At 32.5% G+C, this 24,662-nt stretch overlaps 2 protein-coding genes across 2 annotated transcripts in view; one reads left to right on the top strand and one right to left on the bottom strand.

Moving 5' to 3' along the window:
* LOC107412847 (nascent polypeptide-associated complex subunit alpha-like protein 1) overlaps positions 1–24,662 on the top strand; it is a 444,693-nt gene that overhangs the window by 366,118 nt on the left and 53,913 nt on the right. The window lies entirely within an intron of this gene.
* LOC132804977 (S-protein homolog 1-like) lies at positions 273–1,285 on the bottom strand. The gene is made up of 3 exons (XM_060819552.1): positions 1,225–1,285; positions 511–760; positions 273–372 (listed from the first exon to the last, which is right to left on the bottom strand). Exons 1-3 carry the CDS (start codon positions 1,283–1,285, stop codon positions 273–275), a joined length of 411 nt encoding a protein of 136 aa, XP_060675535.1.

Genomic DNA, 24,662 nt, shown 5'->3' with positions numbered 1-24,662 from the left:
TGCACCAACAAATTTAAAATCTTGACCTTATTTTTTCAACCTGTAGGACTAGCAGCAAGGTTGATAGGTTTGCATTTCATGCCAGATTTGGATATGGATTGGACTAGAAATTGTTTTTCCCATCCATGAATATCAAATACATGGATTATGCAAAGTAATTAATTTTTTTAATTTTATTGTAATATATGTATATATATATATATATATATAAGTTGATCAGCTAGCTTTGATCGCCTTCCAATCAATACATACATATAATTAATTTACCATCCCTATTCCCAATTATAAACTAACTCATAACTATTTTTAGGAATGTTTTTAAGGTAAACACCATCATCTTTTGCAATCCAAATGTAATTTTTAAAGGCGCATCTGGTTTGAAGCCAGTCCCAACGACTCCCCTCGCACCAAAACACATCAAAGGAAGCATGATGTTGTTGTTTATTGTCTATGCGAGCGTAGCACCAAAAAAGAGTAACGCACCAGTAATAATTAATCTTGAAATATCACCTAAATTGGTCTCCAACTGCAAGATTATGCTCACCTAGATCATCATCTTTGGACTTGCAATGGATAAACAAATCCTGATCTCCACTCAATCCATTAACTACCTGTATATCATATCTCGCCAAGAATCCATTTTGCTCACAACGTACATGTCTAAAGCTTATAACTATAGCCAAGAATAATATTAACACATCATAACGTATCTTGTTTTTTTTTTCAATTCGACTGCTAGCTATCTCTGCTTCTCTTCTTTCTGAGTTTTGTGGACTCTACTTTAATCAATTTGTTGATCTTATATATATACAGACTACGCAATCATTGTAGAGCAATATTTATTAGCTTATATAAAATTGAAGGCATTCAATTTATTATATCGCTTAATGATCATTAATATTTACCTTAAGAATTAAGTGACAGAAGAAAATTAACTAAGAATAAATTAAATTAACAATAATACAAAAATTTATAAAATATTTATCAAATTTATTTACTAAATGATGTGATAATATTTAATTAATTTATTTTTTATTTTTTACTTATCCATTTAAAATTTATTTTTTCATATTTAAGTTATATAAATATATCGACTAATAATATTTTAATTATTTAATAAATAAATTTGATGAACATTTTAATATCTGTAATATTATTATTAAATGAATTGCGAAGAATCCATTAAAAAAAAAAGAAAAAAAAAAAGGAATTCAATGGTGCTACCATTAAGTACACAAGATGTGGTCTTAGCGTTAAGTACACGAGATGTTTTACAGCCTAGCATTTTATGTCGTATACATTATAATTACCATTAAGGTAATAAATTTGTAAATTGTATCAATGCATTCATACTTCAGCGGTCTATTTAATTCAATTTTTTTTTATTGAGTCTTTAAAAATCTAAGCATTTTATGTCGTACACATTATAATTGCCATTAAGGTAATAAATTTGTACATTGTATAAATTCGTTCATACTTAGGAGTCTATTTAATTTGGTTTTTTATTGAGTCTTTAAAAATCTAGGTCTATTAATTTATAATTGTAAGGAATCAATAAAAATCTAGGATTTCAAGTGAGACTTTTTAAAAAGTCTATAAAAAAAAATTATCCAAAAATCTTTGTTTCTTCCTTTTTAAAAAGGCACACTGGTTTTAAAAATTCCATACGTATAAAAAGAAATAAAAATAGATACTCATATTGTATAGTCAAACTCTTATGAGTCTACTAGAAATCTTATCTTTTTATTTAGATAGAATAATATTTTTTGTCATTAGTAATCGATTATTAGTAGATTCATATACCAATTGACAATTTAATCAATTATTCAAAAGGATTGACTTTTTTATTAGGTTTTCAATTTAAAAAATCAATATAAAATTTAATGTACCAAATTAATATTTATCATCTTTCATGAGTTATTCATGAGCATTAGCACTTGTGAAACATAAATATTTTAATTGACTTAGCACTATTGACTACATGAATTTTTTTAATTTTTTGTCCTATAATTATTACTAAACAAATTTCTATGCCAAAGTTGTTTCCCCCTCTTTTTATGATTTAAAAATAAAAATAAAAGGAAAAAAATAAAAAATAAAAACCCCTTCAGCCAGAGCATTCTTAATTTGCAAGCCTCATTTTTTTTATTTTTTTCTTTTAAGCAAGACACCAGACCAAGACAAATTTCGTTGTTAACCTGTCAATTTGTACTCTATTTAATTTACATAATTAAGAATAAAATAAATTATTCAAAATATAGGCTTGCAACAACAATGTCCATAATTAAACATTAGTCTTGAGCTTAATTTATCACGAATTTGTACACATCTAAAATACTTAGGGTCCCTCTACACAAACGGCAAGTGTTCGAAAATATAATTACCTTATGATAAGGAGAAGGATTCAAAACTGAAAGACTTCTTTCTAAATAATAATGGTAAACCAAAACGAGACTTTTTCTAACAAAAGTTGGACGTACAATTAGCTGCCTTATAAACAATTTACATTTATATTTATGTTAATGCTGAGTTGTTATTTTTATCCATTATTTTTAAGGGAATCCATATTATTAATGCTATTTTTTTAATCTAACTTATGTGATATTATTATAGCACTTTTTAATTTACTATTTTTTTAATACTATATTTTTATTATAAAAAATTAATTATAAACCCTTATGATGCATGACATGTATAATTGTAATTATTTTAATAATAAGTTATGAAAAAATCATAATCAAATCAAATATAAAATATCATAAAAACAACATTAAACTAAAACATTCAATTCAACATAATTAATTTAAATTTTGAAAAACTTTATTGAAAACCATATTAATGGTTGAATTGGTTGGATATCCATCTTCCTTCTCTTTGCAAAACTATCACAAAATTAATTTTTTTATTAGTGAAATTTTACATTTAGAACTTCTAGAACATAATTGATGTGTATGAATTTTTATAAAATATAAAAAAAATAAATAAATTTATTAGACGCAAACCCACATAAATTTTTAATTAAATTTATTAAATGTAACTTTTATAATATCTTATTTTTTATAGTACTTTTTTTTATAAATTAACATTTATTAAATTTAATAATGCTTTAACTTTTATATTATCTTATTTTTTTAATATGTTCAAATAATCTTTATTGATAAGGGAAAAAATGAAGAAATTCAAAAGCAGACATAACCAAAATTTACAATGGATGGGGATGTAAATTGAAATCTAATCAATAGTTATCTCAGAATTTTCATATAAAAAATAATATAATTAAATATGCCAATAAAAAACTTCTCATAAACTAATGATGGTTATCAGCAAATGAAAAATAATAAAACTCTTTAGTTATTCTTTTTATTATTTGACTGAGTTGAGTATTTAACTTTTCTATTGATTTCGACAAGGTGCTCTGTAACACCCCATCCCAAAGTACGTTGGAATTTTTGTTTGCATGTTGACCGAGGTTGACCGTTGACCGAAAATGGTCAAAATTTTGACTTTTTATTTTGGGTGGAATTTTGCATTGACCGAGGCACCATTGCAAAGTACGTGTCATCCCGAGTTCGTAGACTAGTAGCACATCAAAATCAGAGCTACCGTTTGAAAGTTATAAGCAAAACAAGTTGAGGTGCAAACTGTCCAAGGGCTACCGGAGTTGACTTTTTGTTCGTGCAAAGTTGAGCTTTGACTCATGCATGGTTGTGAAGTACTCATCGATCTGAGTTTATAGACTAGCAGCACGTCCGATTTGGACATGTGGTTTGAAAGTTATGGACATGTAAAGTTTTTCAAATACCGTAATATTCTAATATATTTTGACTTGAGTGAACAGTATGTGCCACGTGTCGTATTTTCAGCCAATCCCATGAGTGAACAGTGTCACCCACGGGTGGCCTTTATTTTAGCCAAAACACGTGAGCCGGGGGGAAGAGAGAGAAAGAGGGGAGGAGAGAGAGAGAGAGAGAGAGAGAGAGAGCTAGAGAGAGAAACCCAACCGGCCACCACCAGTTTGCCATTTTTGGCCACCCTTTTCGTACACGCGCCACCCTACCTTGAAATCCACTTGAAAACCGGCCGGCCAGCCAAAAATCACGGCCAACCGACCGCCGACGCACCCGGATTGAGACTTTTTCCAGTAGCGGCACCGATTTTATCAAACCCAGATTTCTCCCTATTTCAGCCTCTGTTTGCCTCACCGCTAGTCCCGTTGAGTCACCTAGTCCCCGATCTACCTTCCCATCAAAAATCACGACCAGTGGCCACCGGACGCATCGCCAGCGGTGACGGGTTCCGATGACCAAGGCAGCTCGTTGGAAATCGAATTTCCGGCGAGTTTCTAGTTGCGCCGCCCATCCTCTGCCACTAATTTCGACCCTCTGAACCCAAATCCGATGTCCACTTTCCTCAATTCTTAACGAATTATGAGAATCGAAGGCCTAAAATCCGAGAGCTTTCCGGCAAGATTCCGGCCACCTCGGGTCCGATCTCCGGAAAGTAAGACCATATTCGTAATCCTCATTTCACAAGCTTTAATTCGGTATATTACTTGTAAATTTTGGTTAACGTTTGTGTTAAACCCCCCGGGTACCGGATATTATTTATCCGAATAAAATATTAATTTATTTGACCATGTGTAATATTGTTGTTTTAGGAGCACGTGTGAGCTGTAGAATTGATCCTATGGAGGATCTTGGTTGGATTGCGTGCTCGAGGTGAGTGATCCACCTTCAAATTAATTTCGGGAATAAAATTTGTGAATATTTTATATTAATTGAATATTTGAAATTGATATTCTATGTGATAAATATTTAGTAGATTTATATTTAGAAATATGATGCTCAATTGAGTGAATCAAAATATTTATATATTAAGAAATATTTTGATCTAAAAATTTTATGAAATTGAAATTAAAATTATTAACTATTAAACTAATTTGTTGGAATATTTCATAATTGAATATTTCAAAAATATGTTTATGTGTTTGATATTATGAGAATTTCTATCTAGAATTGTATTGCCAATTTATAATGTTTTTAATATATGTTTTGGTGCCAAAAGAATATATTTGGGAATTTAAAGAAATTGTGGTTTTGATTTGTTTTAATTATTGCTATGGTTATTATTCAATTATTGTGCACAATTATATGAATTAATTATATGTGGAATTTATATGGTTTTCATATTATTGATTTAAATTGATTTTTGAGAATTTGAGAAAAATATGGATTTAAATTATTATGTTTCAAAAGTATTTATGCATTGAAATATTAATGGCTCGACCTTATGCCATTGAAAAATTTGTATATTCAAATTGATGGATTTGAACTTGATGGATTTATAATGATGATTTAAAAGAGAATGTGGAAAATTTCGGGTTTAATTGGATGGAATAAACCCGATGATATTTATGAAAATTTGAGATTTTGAAAAATATTGATTTATGATTTACGAGTTTTTAGATGCACCATACACGTACTGGTGTTTTGTATATATGGATGTGATTAGTGGGCACATGGATATTATTAGCGCGCAGGTGGGTGTGAGTAGCGCGTAGGTGATTTATGGGGTTGTCCTGTGGTTGCCATCGGATGAGGGTAGGCCGCCCCTCCATGGCCTGGACGCCTGTTAGCAGTGGCACGGTGGGACGCCACGCAACCGTATGCCGGTTTCTCTCATTAACCTCCTGTCTGGCGGTGCTCAGGATACTGAGTACCATTGGCGCCACTGGTATCTAGTGGGTGCATCAAGTGGTTTTCGGAACATGATTTTCAAAATAAATATTTTGAAATTGTATTTAAATTAAGAATATATTTAATGTTGTTTTATTATTTATTTTAAATGGAGGTTTTAAGTTGGTTTAATTATTTCTTTATTTAATTGTTCAATTAATTAATTCATTCTAATTAATTTAATTATTTCCTAAATTGTCTTAATGTAAGTTCATTAATATTTTTGTATTATTTGGTTATGACATTTATCAATCATTTAGTAATTGTTACAAAATTATTTTTATTTCTATTTCTATTTTATTTTCATTATAAATTTTGGATCCTTGATTTATTATACTTTATTTGATATTTAGTTGACTAATTGTTTCCTTGGTTTTCGGGGCATACAAATAGCGGGTTTTGTAAAACGTTTTAAAAAGGGAAACATTTCTAACAGAGGGAATTGTGAGAGTTTTGAGAGAAAATATTATTTCAAATATTTATTATAATTATTTATTTAATTGTTTGGTATTGATTAATTAAGTTTCTTTTATTGTTATATTATTAATATTATAATTGTGTAATAGATTGGGTCACTCACTGAGATGATTAGCATCTCATGTTTTTAAATTCTGTTCCCCTAGGTTCAGGTTAGTAGATGTTGATCGTCCGGGGCGAGCTCGACGTCTCAGTTCATTGCCGAAAGTCCAAAAGAAGCTTTTCCTCCCTTTCTCCTCTCCATCTTGTATTGCTTCTTTATCTGTCATTGTATTAAAGTCATATTTATTTGTATAACGCTCTGTATACTATTTGGACGTTTATTTATTTAATTTTGCACTAGTTCCCTGTCATTTATTTGAAGTTCTGGAAATTTGTGGAAACAAATTGTAGTAAGGTGGTGTTTATTGGAGTGTGTTTTATGTGCAGGGAATTTTGTGGTAAGTTCTACCCTTAGGAAAGATGCTGCCGGATTCTCCGTTGGAAGATTCGGTGGTGTTTCTCTGGGATCAGGGCTTGTCTAGGGTTCCGATGAAAAATTTTAGACGGGTCCTGACATGCTCTGTTTATTATTAAACAAATTCCTATGCCAACGCTATCCCTCTATTTGCAATCATTTTTTTTTACAATGTAAATGACCAAGACAAATAGCTTTATTAACTAGTTAATGTGCCTGCTCTATTTATTTATATAACAAAGAACAAAAATAAATTATTAAAACAAGTGCATGTCACGGTAATATTACATTTATTTTAGATAATAACACATAAAAATTTATACTTGTATATATAATATATATTACTTTTGGATGTGCAAAATGCAATATATAATTGTATAGCACATTTTTTTTTTCTTTTCCAAACACGTTTTCTCTATACTTATATAATAAATGAAAAAAATTGTTCTTTCTAAGAACAACTTCATGATTAATTGTTGCCTTGATTTGCTTTTGACTTTGCCTTACTTTTCTTACATGTTTAACTGAATAATTCTGTTATTCAACATCAACCTCGACTATTGTATTAATAATAACAGAAATGGACATTTCTACAAACAGCAATATATATATATATATATACGGAAATTCTATGGTGAGGACGGTCTGCAGTATTAGTGACAGTTTTTCATAGTATTAACGACGGTTTTTTAGAAAATCGTCACTAATACTATGAAAAACCGTCACCAATACAGTGGTCCGCATGAGGACCGTCCGCACCATAGACGGATTGTATATATATATATATATAAAATCAAACCCCAAATAATTATTGTTGTCCAATACCACCCATATGTGCTTTATTTTTCTTTTCCTCTTCTTTTTTGTCAGGACCCGTCCAGAATTCCTCCTCCGGAACCCTAGACAGCCCTGATCCCAGGGAAATACCACCGAACCTTCCAACGGAAAATCCGGCAGCACCTCCCCTAAGGGATTTACTTACCACAAATTTACCTGCACTGAAAACACACTTCAAAAATATCCCCTTATTCCTCCCACAAACTACAAATTGGTTCCACAAATTGCAGTACTTAAAAAAAATAAATACAGTAATCCAGTGCAAAATAAATACAACAAGAGTGAAAGAAATATTACAACTGCAATAAAGAAGAACAGGGTACTTCACGAAGTAAAACAGCGATGAAGATCAAGTCCGCTCCGAATGAACACCGACAACCTGGTACCTAGAGGAACGGAATTTAAGAGTGTGAGATGCTAATCATCTCAGTGAGTGACCCTACTACTCTACACTATCATACCACGGTAATAGGTATATAAATAATAATTATTTGGAAATAATAATTTCTCTCAAAACCCTTACAATTCTCTCAGTTGGAAAGGTTCCCCTTTTAAAACATTTTCACAAAACCCTTTATTCATATTTCCCGAAAACCAAGACATCAATTAAATACCAGAAGCGGTAACAATTATATTTTTAATTCCAATTCAGTTTCCAAACATTTTATTTTTAAAACACAGTTCTGAAAATCATTTGATGCACCCACTATATACCAGTGGCGCCAACAGTACCCAGCGTCCCAAGGTACCGCCAGACAGGAGGTTATAGAAAGAAACCGGCATACGGTCGCGTGGCGTCCCACTGCGCCGCTGCTAACCTGGTGTCCCGGCCAAAGGAGGGTGGCCGCCCTCTCCGATGGCATCCACAGGACACCCTCATAATATCAACCGCGCGCTACTCACACCCACCTGCGCGCTAATCACATCACCTGCGCGCTAATCACACCCACCTGCGCGCTAATCACAACCGTGTGCACACTAACCATATCACATATACCATATCACATAATCAGAACACCAGTACGTGCACGGTGCATCTAAAAATCATAAAATCCATAAATTTAAAACAAATTTCACATTTTTCATAAGCATAGCGGGCATAATCCATCCGCTTGAACCGGGAAATTCTCCACAACTTCCTTATAATTAATACCATAAATCCCATGATTTTCAAATCCACCAACTCCCAAATCCATCAATTCAAATATCCACATTTTTTCCAAGCATAAATAATTTCTCGAAATATCATAATCAAATCCCATAATATTTTATGGGCATATTTCATAAAAATTGAAATCACCAACATAACCAAATATTTTCCTTGAAATATTTGAAAATCGAATCGTGCCCAATTTACCATTAAAACCACACCAATTTCAAAATCCTCAAAACCATAAAATAATTCCACATGGCATAAATTGTAGAATTCGCCTTTTCTTAAATCCAATAAATTCATAAATAATTCTACAATAAATTCAATAAATATTTGGCACATAGAAATTAAATTCCAAATATTTAATTCACACATAATATATTCATCAATTAAATTCCCCAAAATTAATTTGAAGGTGGGTCACTCACCTGGAGCACGCAATTAACCCATGATCCACTACGGGATCAATTCTACGACTCACCGGTGCTCCTAGAACAAAATTCACAGACAGTCAAATAAATTAATATTTTATTCGGATAAATAATATCCGGTACCCGGGGGGGTCAAAACACAAACGATAACTAAAATTTACGAATCATATACCGAATCGAAGCTCGAGTGATGCTAATCACAGATCCGGTCTTCATTTCCGATGATTGTACCCGACGGGGTTTGAATTTCGTCGGGAAGCTTTTCGGGTTTCGGCTCCGCAATTCTCCCAAACCGTCGCGAATTGGTGGAAACGGAAGTCGGATTTGGGTTCAGGAGGTCGAACACTGCGGACTGGAGCTGGCCGGAATTTTTGGGTACTCGCCGGAACAGTAATTTCCGGCGGGCCGCCACGTCACCGGCAACCGTCGCCGGAACAGTAATTTCCGACGGTGGCCGTTTGCTGTGAAATTTTGCAGATTTGTAGATCGTGAGGAGAGCAATCCAACGGGACCGACGGTGAGCAAAACGGAGGTCGGACGGCGGAGAAATCACCGTTTGAAGATTTTCGACCCCTCGCCGGAAAACGCTCCGATCCCGGCGCGTCGGTGGTCCGATGGCCGTGATTTTTGGTGGGTAGGCCGGACTTGAGGAGAGGATGCTGGGTGTATGGCGCGTGTACTGTATATCGGCCGGAATAGTGCCGATTCGCGGTGGCCGGCGGTGGAGGGGAAAAATCGCCGCCAAACTTCGGACGTCCGATCCGGGCGCGTCCGGCGGCCGTTCGCCGTGAAATTTGGAGGTTTTGCCGGAAATGAGGTGGGCAATCTGGCTGGCCGGCGCGTGTACAGTAACTAGGCCGGAAAACGTGAAAATGGCCGGCGGCCGGCGGGTCCTCTCTCTCTCTTTCTCTCTCCTCTCTCTCTTTCTCTCTCTTCTCTCTCTTTCTCTCTCTTCCCCGAGAGTTTTTCAAAATTAAAACCCTGCATGACACTGTTCATGCCACGTGGACCACTCAGAAGTTGACACGTGGCATTTCACTATTCACGACCCAAAAACATTAAAATAATACGGTATCCGGTAAACTTCAAACGTCCATAACTTTTTAACCGGATGTCCGTTTTAAGCGTGCCGCTAGTCTATGAACTCGTATCGACGAGTACTTTACAACCATACAAGAGTCAACTCACAATTACATCACAAGAAAAAGTCAACTCCCAGCACCTTTTAGACAGTTTATACTTCAACTTGTTTTGCCCATAACTTTCAAACCGTAGCTCCGTTTTCGACGTGCTACTAGTCTACGAACTCGTGGCATCGTGCACTTCGCCACGGTACCCTGGTCAACTCGAAATTCCCACCGAGTCAAAAGTCAACTTTTGACCCCTTCGGTCAACGGTCAACGGTCAACCTCGGTCAACGTGCACGGATTCCGGTGCGATTCGGGACGGGGTGTTACATTTTTGGTATTGAAGTAAAACCACCGTATATGCATTGATAGGCCACATTTTCACTTTCAATCCTCCCATATAGTATTCTTCTTCTTTGTAAATTGTTAATTAGTCCAGAGCTTTTTTGTTGTGAAATTGTTTGGCCATATAATTCATTTTTATTAGTATTTCCATTATGTAATTATATTTCATTAATAAAAATCAATTCCCTTTCGGTAAAAAGAAAGTTCCTTGAAAATTATCATGAGCAACAAAGGAGATTTCAAGGCCGTATGGTAAGATAGAATACAAAGTACATTCAAATAAAAATAGTCGACAGTCATGATTGACACCCTAAAAAAGAAACAGTTCCTTCTTTTTTTTTAATGGAAGAAACCGTTTTTTGATTTGATCGCTTCTCTTGATAATCATTGGTTCAACATATAATTATATTCATATATTATTACCCAAAAAAACGTATAATTATATTTATAGTGTTCCAGTGAGAAAGAACAGTTTACTAGGTTCTCCATTAAAAAAAAAAAAGAAGAAAAAGTCTTCAAATTAGTTAATCCTAGCCGTTCAAACTCATCCAAGGGTTAAAATTAAAGGAAATTAAAGGCTTTTTTTCTTTTTTACTAAAATTTGTGTCGTAATCAAAGAGAATGAATTTATAAGTTTTGGGGTTTTCTTCTTGAAATTGGTCCTAGTCGTTCCCGGCCTTTGTAAAGACTATATGTACATTGAGAGGCCACATTTTCACTTTCGATCGACAGATTATTACTCTTCCTCTTTATAAATTGTTAGTTAGGCAGAGATCCTTTGTTTGGGTTGCTCAAAGTTCCAGCGAAATTTATTGGCTATATTTTTCTTAGGATTTCTATTATTATGATAATTTAGTTAGGCAGAGATCCTTTGTTTCGGTTGCTCAAAGTTCCAGCGAAATTGCTTGGCTATATTTTTCTTAGAATTTCTATTATTATTATTGTTTTACCATACACTTATAGTTCATTAAGTAAAAATCATGAACAACAAAAAGAGATTTCATGGTAGATTGTGTTATCTTCAAAATACTTTATACTCTTATTTATCTATTAAATTTGGTCCATTTATCTATTAAATTAACTATTTCAAATTCTCATCCCCAATATCAAAAACGTATATATTAAAAAAGAGAGAGAGAGAGAAAAAAAGATAAAAGAAAAAAAAAGTACAAATATTAACAATAGAAAAAAGAAGAGAAACAATGTATAATTTCTACTTAAAGCTGCATGCTTCTAATTAATTAAAATTTACAATTCAAAACAGTATTGAATAATAATAATATAACTTTAGGGTTAATTAGGTCATGTTTTGATCGAAATATATAGTGTTTAATAAAACCAAAATAAAACACGAAAAAATTTAAGATAGAACAAAAATAGAAGATAGCATCATAAATATCAGTACCAATCTTAACCATGTCAATATATATATATATATATATTCGAACACGTTCAAATCAAACATTAACATAACTTTGAATATGACAAAACAAAACCATATTTTATAATGGATGTCTACAGAGAGGACAAGTTGTGTGTTTGTGAAGCCACTCATGGACGCAATTTCTGTGATAAACATGTCTGCATGGGAGACGACGCAACCGATCGCAATCGCGATCATGATGATAATGAATTCCCTCATCAGACGAGAAATCCTCCAAACAAATACTGCAACAACCACCCATTTCTCCTCCTTTTTTACCACTACTATTATACTCTGCAACCGCCTGTTCGATCAGCTTCGTCTTTCCAATCTTTTCTTCCATCTTCTTCCTTTCTTTATTCAGCTTTTCTTCCTTCTTCTTCCTTTCCATTTCCATAAACTGCATCATCATGCTCATCATGAACGGATTCATTGACTAAATGGTATAGAAAGATATGATATAGGATCTAATGAAATGAAAGACGGAAGGAAAGTTTTGAGCGAGAAATATATTTAAAAAAAAAAAATTAAAAATAAAGTAGAGAATTATAGAGTTGTTCAGATTTGTATTACGTACATATATATATATATATATATATATATTAAGGTTCTGGGTTTTTGGGTTGTTATGAAAATTTAATCATAGCCTGTTCCCTAATCCAAGGTTTTAATTTCTTTTTTTTTTTTTTATCAATATCCAAGGTTTAAATTAGAAAGTCCTCTAGTTTTAAAACTTAATAAATGATAGATGCTGTCTCTTGTCAAGTCTATGTGCTAGTGAAAATCCTTATCTTATTATTTTCAGATAAAATTTTCCTTTTGATTTTGCCTCATTAGATATATATATATATATATTTGTGGGTGACATTACTGGTTGAGGAGAAATCGGGATTTCAACTTTAATTTTAAAGAAAATAGCAGCTAGGGTACTTTTAATTATCTTTTAATTGTTCTTATGGCTAAGCGTTGACTACATGAATTTTTTTATTGATGAAGTCAGAGTGCTCTATTTATTAAGAACTAAAGAAATTCTTATGCCAATGTTTTTCCTTTTGTAGCTTTTTTCTATGTTATCAAGACAAATTTCTCTGTTAAGGAGGTACTCCGTAGTATTTTATTTACATAATTAAAAATAAAGTAAATTATTAAAAAATGTGCATGTAACAACAATATCTATGAGTTAAATATTAATACTTGAGCTTAATTTATTACATGAATTTGTACACATCTAAAGTACTTGACGTAGACACCGACGGCAAGTGCTAAAAAAAATATATAATTAGCTTATGAGGAGGAGACAGATTTAAAATTGAAAGACTAATATTGTGAGCAAAAGGGAACATTTCATTTGACCTTCATGAGGTATTTTGGTAATGGCAAAGCTAGTAGGAATTTAAAATTCTCTAAAAAGTGAAATTTTCTTTTGTTTGGATAATTTTTAAACGGAGGAATTTGTGGGTCTCAGCAGAAAATAAATCTCACGCTATGGGAAACTGAGATGGAAAGTGAATCCTTCCAAAAATGTGTTATTTTAAAATTATCTGGGAATCAGTTTTATGTATTTTTTAAATACTATTTTATCCTTTAATTTTAATACACAAATTTATTTAATTATTTATAAGTTCTAGTTTCTTCTATAATCAACGAAACATTATAAAAAAAATCTTGAAAAAACTCATTCTCAGAAACATAATTTCAAAGAAACTAATTATTGGAAATCAGTTTCCTTTAATACTTTCCTTTTTACCAAACAGGCCATTGAAGTTTATCCTAATTTCAATTTAATCCAATTTTGAATTCAACTAGCATCCCTATAAGAAAGTGTAAATGATAATATTTTAAGGAATATGTGAATAAAATAATAGAGGACGAAGTTGAATACTATTTGAAATTTGAAAAGATTGATAATATTTTTAACAAGTCAAAATTGTATTCAAGTCGGACTTTAAAATATACTAATAATTATCTTTAAACAAAAACAATGAATCAATATATATGTAATACCCCGTCCCGAAGTATACCGAAAATTTTTCAAATTTGACCGAGGTTGACCAGGTTTGACCATCATTGACAGAGAAGGGATCAAATGTTGACTTTTTGCTCCCGGTGGAATTTCACATTGATCAAGGTCCCGTTAAAAAGTACACATTGGCATGAGTTCATAGACTAGTAGCATGTCGAAAACGGGGTTACGGTTTGAAAGTTATGAGCAAAACAAGTTGAGGTCCAAATTGTACAAGGGTGCCGGGTTGACTTTTTATTTTTGGGGATATGAGCTTTGACTCATGTACAGATGTGAAGTACTCGTCGGTATGAGTCCGTAGACTAGCGGCACACCTTATGTGGACATTTCGTTGAAAAGTTATGGACCTGTAAAATTTTTAAATACAGTATTATTTTAATATTATTTTTAAATATGTGAACAGTGTGCCACGTGTGACTTAATAAAGGGTGCCATGTGTCACAACGTTGAGATACCACATGTCAACCATGATTAAATACCATATTATTTTATTATTATTCTATACAATAATATTATTTTAATATTATTTAATTGTTTTCTTTTATTTTCTTTTTCTTTTCTTTTTTTTCCTTCCCCCACGTGGGAAAAAAAGGCCCACAGGCCCCTCCTTTTTTTCTTCTTCTTCTTCCTTCTTCTCCTTCTCTCTTCATTTCTCCTTCCCGTCAATATCTCTCTCCCTGCTGTATCTTTTTCAACCACCGGATGGCCACACGCGCCGGCTATCGGTGACGCCCAGCCGTCAGCGAGCTCAGGTGTCAAGTTTGGCAGCCGGTCGATCGGCGATGCGCCCAGATCGGCAATTGAATCCGACAGCCGCTCATTTTGTTTTTCCGATGATTCTCGCCGTTTCCGGCCAGTCCAGTCCGATCTTCCACCCCTTTTCCCCTATTTTGGATTTTCTGAGTTCAAATATGGTCTCCAATTATATAAATTCAAAGTGGTTCGTGAGTTATGAGGAGGTGAATTCCGACCACCACCGGTAGAATTAGGATCAATGGAGGCTGATAATGTGATCCTCGTCTCCTTAGCTTTCCATAGACACCTTATTTGTGAATTTTAGATACCATTTACGTTAGCTCCCCCGGATACCGGTTATTATTTACCCAAATAAAATATTAATTTATTTGATCCTGTGTAATATTGTTGTTTTAGGAGCATGTGTGAGCCGTAGAATTGATCCTATGGAGGATTTAGGTTGGATTGCATGCTCAAGGTGAGTGATCCACCTTCAAATTAATTTCGAGAATAAAATTTGTGAATATTTTGTATTAATTGAATATTTGAAATTGATATTCTATGTGATAAATATATAGTAGATTTATATTTAGAAATTTGATGCTCAATTGAGTGAATCAAAATATTTATATATTAAGAAATATTTTGATCTAAAGAATTTTATGAAATTGAAATTGAAATTATTAATTATTAAATTAGTTTGTTAGAATATTTCATAATTGAATATTTCAAAAATATGTTTATGTGTTCGATATTATGAGAATTTCTATCTAGAATTGTATTGCCAATTTATAATGTTTTTAATATATGTTTTGGTGCCAAAAGAATATATTTGGGAATTTAAAGAAATTGTGGTTTTGATTTATTTTAATTATTGCTATGGTTATTATTCAATTATTGTGCACAATTATATGAATTAATTATATATGGAATTTATATGGTTTTCATATTATTGATTTAAATTGATTTTTGAGAATTTGAGAAAAATATGGATTTAAATTATTATGTTTCAAAAATATTTATGCATTGAAATATTAATGGGTCGACCTTATGCCATTAAAAAATTTATATATTCAAATTGATGGGTTTGAACTTGATGGATTTATAATGATGATTTAAAAGAGAATGTGGAAAATTATGGGTTTAATTGGATGGAATAAACCCGATGATATTTATGAAATTTTGAGATTTTGAAAAATATTGATTTATGATTTACGAGTTTTTAGATGCACCATACACGTACTGGTGTTTTGTGTATATGGATATGATTAGTGCGTACATAGATATGATTAGCGCATAGGTGGGTGTGAGTAGCACGGATGAGGGTAGGCCGCCCCTCCATGGCCGGGACGCCTGTTAGTTGTGGCACGGTGGGACGCCACGCGACCGTATGCCGGTTTTTCTCTTTAACCTCCTGTCTGGCGGTGCTCGGGACACTGGATACCGGTGGCGCCACTAGTATATAGCGGGTGTGTCAAGTGGTTTTCGGAACATGATTTTCAAAATAAATATTTTGAAATTATATTTAAATTAGAATGTATTTAATATTGTTTTTATTATTTATTTCAATTGGAGATTTTAATACAAATTTTATGGAATTTTATTATGTTTTTAATTACCTATTTATATTAATGTGTTAACAATATATTTTATGTTGATTTTGCTATTTACATTGATTTGATGATTTTAAAGAGATCTTACTATGTTCTTACCATTTATTTTAAATGGAGGTTTTAATTTGGTTTAATTATTCCTTTATTTAATTGTTCAATTAATGAATTCATTCTAATTATTTTAATTATTTCTTGAATTGTCTTAATGTATGTTTATTAATATTTTTGTATTATTTGTTTATGACATTTATCAATCATTTAGTAATTGTTACAAAATTATTTTTATTTCTATTTCTATTTTATTTTCATTATAAATTTTGGATCCTTGACTTATTATACTTTATTTGATATTTAGTTTACTAATTGTTTCCTTGGTTTTCGGGGCATACAAATAGCGGGTTTTGTAAAACGTTTTAAAAAGGGGAACATTTCTAACAGAATGAATTGTGAGAGTTTGAGAGAAAATATTATTTCAAATATTTATTATAATTATTTATTTAATTGTTTGGTATTGATTAATTAAGTTTCTTTTATTGTTATATTATTAATATTATAATTGTGTAATAGATTGGGTCACTCAGTGAGATGATTAGCATCTCATGTTATTAAATTTCGTTCCCCTAGGCCCAGGTTGGGAGACGTTGATCGTCCGGGGTGAGTCCGACGTCTCAGTTCATTGCCGAAAGTCCAAGAAGCATTTCCTCCCTTTTTCCTCTCCATCTTGTATTGCTTCATCTGTCATTGTATTAATTTCATATTTATTTGTATAATGCTCTGTATACGGATTGGACTGATATTTGTTTAATTGCTTACTGATTCTCTGTTATTATTTTGGAGTGCTGTAAATTTGTGGAAACAAATTGTAGTAAGGTGGGAGGAATAAGGGGATGTTTCTAGAAGTATTTTTTGTGCAGATAAAGTTTTTAGTAAGTCCAACCCTTAGAGGAGCTTCTGTCCGATTTTTCATTAGAAGGTCCGATAGGATTTCCCTGGGATCAGGACTTATCTAGGATTCCGGTAACGAATTTTGGACGAATCCTGACATATAGCTCTCTATGATGTCATGCACAGATGAGCAGCAGAGCATGTCTACTTCACTACATTATAAACGATTTACATTTATATTTACGTTGCGTTAATGCAGAAATTTTATTTCATGAATTTTTTTAAGGGATTCCAAATTGTCAATGCAACATTTTTTAAAATCAAACCTAAATGATACGCACAAAGGAGATATATTACTACTATATCTTAGTTTCTAGTTCCATTACCATTCAATAATAGCATAAGAAATGTTCAAAAAAGAATTAATAGCATAAAAAAAAAATGAATAAAAGTTTCTATGAGTGAGCAGGAACCAACCATGGAAGCATTAAGAACTCTCATGCTCCATGAACTATGCTAATAATTAGTGCTATCAATAGCAAAAATACTGCAATTCAAGATCAACCTTAATTATTATAAACAATAAATAGAAACGGACATTTCCTGTAACACCCCGTCCCGAACCATGTCGAAATTTTTGCACGTTGACCGAAGGGGTCAAAAGTTGACTTTTTGATCCGGTTGGAATTCTAGGTTGACTGAGGTACCGTTACAAAGTACACGTTGGCACGAGTTTGTAGACTGGTAGCACGTTGAAAACGGAGCTACGGTTTGAAAGTTATGAGCAAAACAAGTTGAGGTCCAAACTGTCCAAGGGGTGCCGGAGTTGACTTTTTATTCATGCAAGGTTGAGTGTTGACTCATGCATGGTTGTGAAGTGCTCGTCGATACGAGTCTGTAGACTAGCGGCACGTCCGATTTGGACATGTGGTTTGAAAGTTATGGACCTGTAAAGTTTTTCAAATACTGTATTATTTTATTATTATTTTTACACGCATAACGATGTGCCACGTGTGACTCAATGAAGGTGACCATGTGTCAACATGGTGAAATGACACATGTCAACCATGTGTAAAAAAATCAAATTATTTTATTATTATTTTAAATAATAATATTATTATTAATATTATTTAATTATTTCTTTTTTATTTTTATTTCTTTTTCCTTTTCCTTTTTCTTTTTCTTTTCCTTTTTCTTTTCTTTTTCTTTTTCTTTTTCTTTTTCTTTCCCCACGTGGGAAAACACCATTCTTTCTTTTTCTTTTCTTTTTTCCCTTCTTCTTCCCCGAAATACACACACACACGCAGCTTTTCTTTCTTCTCTCCCGACCGTCCCTCTCTCTCCTGTGTTTCAAATTCCGGCCACCCATAGCCCTCACGCGCCAGCCACCAAGGAAGCCCGCCACCTCGCGAGCTTGGCCGCCAAGTTTCACGGCCGGCCGCCGCCGGACGCGCGCCGATCGGGCCGGAGAAGCCGCCGGCCGGCCAAGTTTCTCTCTCCTCTTTTCTTGTGTTTTCCGGCCAGCCCACTCCTAATTGAGCCTCCTATCCCCCTATTTTGGGTCCTCTAAATCCAAAAATGGCCTCCAATCCCAAAAATTCAAAGCGGTTTGCGAGATATGGAGAAGTGAACACCGGCCGAAACTTCCCGACCAAATTCCGGCCACCTCCGGTGGAATTGGGGTCGATGGAGACCGGATTGTTGATCCTCGTTCCACGAGCTTCGATTCGGTATATCATTCGACCATTTTGGTTAAAGTTTGTGTTTTGACCCCCGAGTACCGGGTATTATTTACCCGATTAAAATATTAATTTATTTGACTGTCTGTGAATTTTGTTCTAGGAGCACCGGTGAGTCGTAGAATTGATCCCGTGGTGGATCATGGGTTAATTGCGTGCTCCAGGTGAGTGACCCACCTTTAAAAATATTTTCGGGGTAATTAATTGTATTTATGTGGTATTAATTTGGTATCTGTAAAATTGTGCTCATGTGGTGTATTTTAAATATAATCGAAAAAAAAAATATATTATTTTATATATATATTTACCATTGGTAATAAATGGAAATTTTGGGATCATTAAGGAATTCCCGATTATTATTTTATGGTGATTTAATTATGAATTATATTGTTGTTTAATTTATTATGCATGAGCAAAGCGAATTTTGGTGGTATTTGTACGTGGTTTTAAATTTGATTTTCCGGGCATAATTGGGTTAAATATTTTACGAAAATATTTGGTTATATTTTATAAATTATGCCCGCGGTATTTTTATGGTTGCATTTCATATTTCGAGAAAATTGTGGTTTGTTGGTTATCAATTGTTTCGTACCGGGTTATTATATAAAAATATGTGGGATGGTGTTTTGTGAAAATTTGGTATACTTCCCACGGTGGTTTTTGGAAAAACGGTACGGTTGGTTATTATTGTTTATTTTTAGACGCACTCATACAGTATTGGTGTTCTGGTGTATGGTGTATGGACACGTGGTTTAGCACGCGGTTATTATGTGGTTTAGCGTGCGGTTTTTACTTCACCCGTGAGTTGCCATTGGACCGTGGGCAGGCAAGGTTATTGTTGCGCACAGCCGCCCCCCTCCTTGGCCGGGTGATGGTTTTTAGCAGTCGGTACTGTCGGGACGCCGAAGTGACCACTGCAGGTTTCTCTCTTTAACCTCCCGCCAGTCGGTGCTCGGGACGCTGGGTATCGGAGGGCATCACCGGTATATAGTGTGGTGCGTCAGGTGTAATTGTCGGTGTAAATTGCAATTAAAGTTTAAAACCCCAAAGGTGTTCTAAAATTTATTTATTATAATTTATTACAGTTTAATTATATATTTGGGGTATTTATTTATTTAATTGTTGTTTGTTAAATTATTTAATCCCTTGATTTTCGGGAGGTATGCATACTGGGTTTTGCGAAAAGGTTTTAAAAAGGGGAATTTTTCCAACTGAGAGAATTGTAAGGGTTTTGAGAGAAATTATTATTTTCCAATTAATTATTATCTATCTACTGTATTACTGTGGTATTATATTGTATAGTAGATAGGGTCACTCACTGAGATGATTAGCATCTCACACTCTTAAATTCCGTTCCCCTAGGTCCAGGTTGGAGACGTTGATTGTCCGGGGCGAGCCCAACGTCTCAGTTCGTTGCCGAAGGTTCAAGAAGTTTTCTTCCCTTTTTCCTCTCTATCTTGTATTGTTTCCGTATCTGTCAGTTTATAAATTCCGCATGTTTCTGTATAATGCTCTGTATACTGTATTGGACGTGTAGTTGTTTTTATGCACTGGGTTGCTGCTGTTGTTTTCTTTTGAAGTGCTAAAATTTGTGGAACAAATTGTAGTTTGTGGGAGGAATAAGGGGATGCTTTTTAGAAGTGTGTTTTCAGTGCAGGTAGTTTGTGGTAAGTAAATCCCTTAGGGGAGGTTCTGCCGGATTTTCCGTTGGAGAGTTCGGTAGGGTTTCCCTGGGATCAGGGCTGTCTAGGGTTCCGGGGAAGGAATTCTGGACGGGTCCTGACATTTCCCCACAAAGCAAAATAATAAAATAATAAAAAATTCAAACACCAAACAATTAGTTGTCCAATAACCACCCATATGTGCATTTTATTTTTTTATTTTTAAATTGTTTTGGTAAAGACCACAATAAGTGCATTGAAATGCCACATTTTCACTTTCAATCCTTCCGATATTATTACTCTTCCTTTTCATAAATTTTTAATTAGGCCAGAGATCCTTTGTTTTGGATTGCTTAAAATTCTAGCGAATTTGGTTGGCTATATATTTCTTAGGATTATTATTAATTTTTTTTATTATGTACTTATATTTCATCAGATAAAAATAAATCTTGTTTCTGTTAAAGGAAAGGTTCCTAAAATACCATGAGAAACAAAAGATATTTCATGATAGATTGTGTTATCTTTTTCTTTTTCTTAATGATAGGTTGTGGTATCTTCAAAAATACTTTATACTCTTATTTATCTATTAAATTTTGTCAATTTATCTATTAACGTAAAGAGTCCTTACGGCTATTTCAAATTCTCCAAACCCAATATCAAAAAATTATATATAAATAATAATGAAAAAAGAAAAGCAAATATAAAAAAGAATATAAATATTAATAATAGAAAAGAGAAGATAAACAAGATAAATTTCTACCCATGGTTGCGTACTTCTAATTAATCAAAACTTACATTTCAGAACACTACTGCATAATATAAAATTTGATTTGGTCATATTAATTTGATAAAAAATGTTTTGAATAAAACCAAACATACAAAATATAAACACAAAAAATATTTAAGACATAGAGTAAAAATAGAAGAAATCAATATAGACATCAATAATCATTAACATGTTCAAAAAAAAAAAAAAAAAAAAGAAGATCTTCAAAAAGTTCAGATCAGACACTAATATAACTTTGAAAATGAGAAAACAAAGGCATATCTATAATGGACGTCTACAGAGAGGACAAGTGTTGTGTTTTTGAAGCCACTCAAGGATGCAATTTTTGTGATAGACATGGCTGCATTTGAGACGATGCAGCTCATCATGATCATGAATCCCCTCGGCCAAGAAATCCTCCAAGCAAATACCGCAGCAACCACCCAATGGATCTGATCGGCCGACACAACCTCCAAGCAAATACTGCAACCACCCGGTCCTCTTTTTCTTTTTAATATTATTCTCTGCAACCAAAGCCCTAGTTTTTGGTTGTGAAGTGATCCTTTTTCTCTGCTTCGACTTTTCGATCTTCGTCTTCTCAATCTTCATAGAATGCATATAAACCACCGCGGCTACCACCGCCGGATTCATTGAAGCAATAATATTGAAGATTATAATATAGGATCTAATAAAAAGATATATGGAACTTTTTTGCGATAGAGCCAAAAAAAAAAAAAAAAAAAAAAAAAAAAAAAAAAGAATTATAGAGTTGGAGTCAAATAGTCATATTAAAAAAGATAACCTGGATTTAGGTTCTGGATTTTTGGGGGGTTATGAAATTTAATCACAGCCCTGTTTCCCTAATTCAAGGGTTGAATTAAAAAGTCCTCTAGTTTTAAAACTAGTTATATCTTATAGATATTCTTACAGGTACAACAAATCTCTTATCAAGTTTATCTAGGAGTGAAAATCCTTATCTTCTTTTTCAGTTAAAATTTTTCTAGTGGAACCCCTTATCTTGACATTTTGTAGCATTATCTTTTTTTTTTTTTTTTTTGATTACATTACGAGTCGAGGAGAAACCGAGGTTTAAACTTTAATTTGCAAAACCAATAAAATAGCAGCTAGGGTTTTAATTATCTTTTTATTATTCTTTGACTGAGCATTGACTACATAAATTATTTTATTGATTAGGACAGAGTACTCTGTTTATTAGCAAACAAATTTATATGCCAACGTTTTTCCCTTTGTTTGCAAATTTTTTTAAGCAAAATATATTACCAAGATAAATTTCTTATTAACCAGTACTTAATATGAAGGCTGTATAATTATATAATTAAGAAAAAAATAAATTATTAAAAAACATGCATGTAACAACAATATCTGTATATTTCAATTTAAATATATATATATATATATATATATATGTGTGTGTGTGTACTTAAACATTAATCTTGAGCTTAATTTATTACATGAGTTTGTACATATCTAAAATTCTTGGAACGTCTACACAAACGGCAAGTGTTATGTATGTCCAGCTACTAAGCAACGCAGTTTTCATGATAAAAATGAACACAAGGCAAACGAATCATCTCCATCCAAGGGTAATATTACAGTATTTTTAAATAATAATAACTAAAAAATTTATACTTGTATACAATTATATATACTAGTTTTGTACCAACAGTAATTTACAATTGTACAGCACATTTTTTTTTTAACACATTCCTTGTACTTAGTAAACAATGATCTATTCAATTTAGAATTTAAAGAATTTTAAAAGTGTTTAAAAATTTAAAAATATTCGATTTAGATTTTAAAAAAGTTTATACAAATTCAATAATATTTAATTCCGATTTTAATAAATTTTATAAAAGTCTATTAAAATTCAAATATATTCAATTAGAACTTTGTAGAATTCTTTCTAAGAGTATTTAAAAAGTTATTAATTTTAAAAAATTTTGAAAAATGATGAATTTTAATAAATTTGAAAAGATTTTAACAGTGAAATTGTAAAGAAAATTATTAATATAAATTATTTGTGGAATCTATGGAATTGCATAATAATCCATTAAATTTTTAAAATTCTATAACTTATTTCAAATCTATTAAACTTTGAATTCAATACATACCCTTAGTAAATGAAAAAAATTGTTCTTTTTGAATAACAACATTCAAACACATTAATTGTTGACTTTATTATTATTATTATTATTATGTTGGGATCATAATTGTTGCCTTAGTTTGCTTTTGAATCTGCCTTACTTTTCTTGCATATTTAACTTAATAATACTGTAATTCAACGTCAAGCTTTAACTATTATTTACAATAAATAGAAAGGGACATTTCTACAATCAGAAAAAACAAAAATAAATAAATAAAACCCCAAACAATTGTTGTTGTCCACTGTATAATAACCACCATATGTGCTCCCTTTTTTTTTTTTTTTTTTGGTAATTAATTAAAACATGTTCGAATTAAACATTAAACTTTGAAAAGTGCAAAAATAAAAGCATGATCTATAATTGACGTCTACATAGAGGACAAGTTTTTTGTTTTTGGAGCCACTTATGGATGCAATTTTTGTGATAAACATGGCTGCAATGGAGACGAAGCAACTGATCATGACGAATCCCCTCAGCCTCGGCTACGAAATCGTCCAACCAAATACCGCAGGTACTCAATTCTCCATTTTTACTGTTAATCTTCTCTGCAACCACCCTGGTTTTTGGTTGCCAAGTCTTATCGAACTTCGACTTTTCGACCTTCGCCCTTTCGTGTTGCATAAAATTTTCATGTTGCATAAATTGAATCGCTACGGTCATCATGAACGGATTCGCCATCATAAGCATCATATTGAAGATATAAAAGAGCTAATGAAGAGATGGATGGAAAAAGAAAAAGAGCCAAAGAGAAATGTTGAAAGTAAAGAATTATAGAGTTGTAGTCAATTTGTCATTGTAAATGATAATGGACTTATATATAATATAAGGTTCTGCGTTTTTGGTTGCTAAAAAAAAAAAAAAGAAAAGAAAAAAAAAAAGAAAAAAGAAAAATCCTAGGCGTTACCCTTATTAGGAAATATAGTGATTATAGGACGTTATTCGAAATATAGTGATTATACCACGTTATTCGAAATATAGTGATTATACCACGCACTACGCTTATTAGGAAAGATAGTGATTATGCCTTTCTTAATATATTACTATTTGTAATTTGTAATATTATTTATTTATATATTCCTGGAATGTGGAT

Source organism: Ziziphus jujuba, chromosome 8 (assembly GCF_031755915.1).
Source record: "Ziziphus jujuba cultivar Dongzao chromosome 8, ASM3175591v1".
Classification (NCBI taxonomy): Eukaryota; Viridiplantae; Streptophyta; class Magnoliopsida; order Rosales; family Rhamnaceae; genus Ziziphus; species Ziziphus jujuba.
The sequence above is the reverse complement of the archived record's forward strand: the minus strand, read 5'-3'. Positions and strand labels throughout refer to the sequence as shown.

Excerpts from the sequence above, each read along its gene's own strand:
- LOC132804977 (XM_060819552.1), bottom strand. The coding sequence starts at position 1,285 with ATGCTAGGCTGTAAAACATCTCGTGTACTTAACGCTAAGACCACATCT. Across the intron at positions 761-1,224 it reads CACATCTTGTGTACTTAATG|AAAGAAGAGAAGCAGAGATA; the intron begins GTAGCACCATTG and ends CACAAAACTCAG. Across the intron at positions 373-510 it reads GCAGTTGGAGACCAATTTAG|ATGCGCCTTTAAAAATTACA; the intron begins GTGATATTTCAA and ends GCTTCAAACCAG.